Genomic DNA, 2,432 nt, shown 5'->3' with positions numbered 1-2,432 from the left:
GGTTAATAAATTCCACTACAGCTAAAAGGGAAGTATGCCTTTTTATTTTGAAGTGAACTCTCTCTTTAAATTACAGAGAATGTCTTGCAGAGACAGAATTGTCAAAGTTTTATTAGACACACTTGGTAAAAGATAAGGTATCATCCCCTGGGCTGCAGATTATCACTCTTGATGCCTAAACATTTGTGAGATTTGTGCATAAAAGCTCCAAAAACAAGTTGCTGGAAGTGATGCAATCTTACTCAACACACTATGAGCACACTGGTTGCATTAGACCGTTCTACATATCATAGACTAATATGAAACCTTTTGGCTTTTGGGGGCTTTTTAAACAAAACTTGTTCATTGGTTTGCGATTTAAACCCTGGCTCCTTGCAACAAGCTCTAGAGTATGAGCAGCAGCAGATACTGTAATGGTCATTGTCTGTTTACCCTGACCTCTAAATGACTTTCTGTCTTGACTCACTGATGTTAATGTTCCCTCTAAGCACCAAGTTCAATATTGACAAAGAGAGAAAAATACTTTTTTTTTTTAATACTTTATTTGTTCCTCCACAGGAAGTTGCCTGCTTTAGTCACTTCATGAAATTAAGGTTTGTTATCAATCAAATAATAAACGTGTCTCCTATATTATTTTTCCTGTAGATTTGTGAATCTTGCTATGTGTGTTTGGTCTTGTATGTGACTTAGAAGTTGAGATAATAGTGGAACTATATATCTATACATATTTACAGATATGTTATTAATTAATAAATAATAACACATTTTAATGACTTACTTCATTTTCTAACTACAATAGTCCTGTCCCTCCAGGAACAGTTGAAATGGAGCAATGGGAGGTTCCAACTTCTTTAGGACCCACAGAAGCCAAAGAGAACACCTCATCACCCATACGTATGTAGCTTCAATAAAAACAAATGTATTGCCTTGTTTTTTTTAGAATCTAAAATTGTCCAAGATAATATGCGTTTTTCAGCAAATGAAATGTAAGGGTGTGTTCATGATGACAGTTAAAATTTTAATACACTTGCCCCATAAAATCTGTCTTACTATAAACCTGTGATCTTTTCACAGTTAACAGTTCTTGTGAGAAACTGGAATTCTACATGGTTCTTACCGAGACCGAGCGGACAGCCATCGGTGCCATCTGTTTCCTGGCTGGGCCGATCACACTGCTGGAAAATGCTCTTGTGTTGGGAGTGATCGCTACGACAGCCTCCCTGCGACAGCGGCCTTCGTATCTGTTCATTGCCAGCCTTGCTCTGGCTGATGTCTTCGCCAGCTGCTTCTTCACCACCAGCTTCCTGGACTTTCACCTATTTCGCCGCTGTGATGGCCCCACCGCCTACCTCTTCAAATTAGGTGGAGTCACCATGGCCTTTACTAGCTCGGTGGGGAGTCTGCTGCTGACCGCTCTGGACCGCTACCTTTGCATCCAGCAGGCCTCCAGTTATAAAGTGCTGCTGACCCGCCGGCGAGCTGTGCTGAGTCTGCTGATCCTCTGGAGTGCCACCATTTTCATCTCCTTCTTGCCGCTGATTGGCTGGAGGTGTCCCACAGAGTTTAAGCCACGCTGCTCACACCTGTTTCCCTACATCAACCAGGGCTATCTGGCCTGCTGGACCAGCTTCACACTGGTGCTTCTGGCTCTCATTCTGTGTGCTTATGCTCTCATCCTGTGGAAGGCCCACCGCCATGAGTCTTCTATGACCAGCCTTCAGGGAGCAGCAGTGACAGGCCATGCCCGCATGAGGATGGATATCCGACTAGCACGTACCTTTGGCCTGATCCTACTCATAATGGTGGGATGTTGGCTTCCTGCACTCTCCTTCATGTTAGCTGATGTCTCTATGCCCCTGAATCCTGACCAACAGAGAGCGTTTGCCTTTTGCAGCACCCTCTGCCTGGTCAACTCTGCAGTCAACCCACTGCTATATGCACTGCGCTGTCGAGAGCTAAGAGTCGCTCTATTGCAGTTGCTACAAAGGCTGTGTGAGATTGGGAGGTGTAGAAAATGTACAGAGGCTTTAACCCCAGGATTGCCTTCCACAGAAGACAACAACTGTACTGGCATCTCTGAGGATGAGATGCCAGTGACCAGAACCACACAACCTAACTTAGTCCCAGAGATGATGAACAATCCACTGCCGAACATTAGAAATTAAGTTATATTTGAGGAGTATTTGTACAGATAGATAAGTGTTTGACATCACAGAGATTATCACTGTGTGTGCACAAAGAATCAACTATGAGCAGGATTCATTCTCAGCATTTTATTAATGCTGGGACATTTTAAGGTTATTGTGTTCAACGCTATTAAACAATAACTCATTAATATTCTTAGTATGCCTTTAATTGGTCTAAAAGATCACTAAGCCTACCAAATGTCTGAAACATGCTACATAATGCATTTTATTGCAGTTATGAGAAAA

At 42.6% G+C, this 2,432-nt stretch overlaps 1 protein-coding gene across 1 annotated transcript; it reads left to right on the top strand.

Annotated features, from left to right (window-relative positions):
- The first annotated feature begins 824 nt into the window (after positions 1–824).
- cnr2 (cannabinoid receptor 2) lies at positions 825–2,165 on the top strand. The gene is made up of 2 exons (XM_068569757.1): positions 825–894; positions 1,075–2,165. The coding sequence occupies exons 1-2, from the start codon at positions 825–827 to the stop codon at positions 2,163–2,165; spliced, it is 1,161 nt and encodes a 386-aa protein (XP_068425858.1).
- The last annotated feature ends 267 nt before the right edge of the window (positions 2,166–2,432 follow it).

The sequence above is a fragment of the Clinocottus analis genome, unplaced genomic scaffold, assembly GCF_023055335.1.
Source record: "Clinocottus analis isolate CAN_PGR_092001 unplaced genomic scaffold, fCliAna1.0.p SCAF_9, whole genome shotgun sequence".
Classification (NCBI taxonomy): Eukaryota; Metazoa; Chordata; class Actinopteri; order Perciformes; family Cottidae; genus Clinocottus; species Clinocottus analis.
Note: the sequence above shows the minus strand (reverse complement) of the source record. Positions and strands in the feature narration are given on the sequence as shown.

Excerpts from the sequence above, each read along its gene's own strand:
- cnr2 (XM_068569757.1), top strand. The coding sequence starts at position 825 with ATGGAGCAATGGGAGGTTCCAACTTCTTTAGGACCCACAGAAGCCAAA. Across the intron at positions 895-1,074 it reads GAACACCTCATCACCCATAC|TTAACAGTTCTTGTGAGAAA; the intron begins GTATGTAGCTTC and ends ATCTTTTCACAG.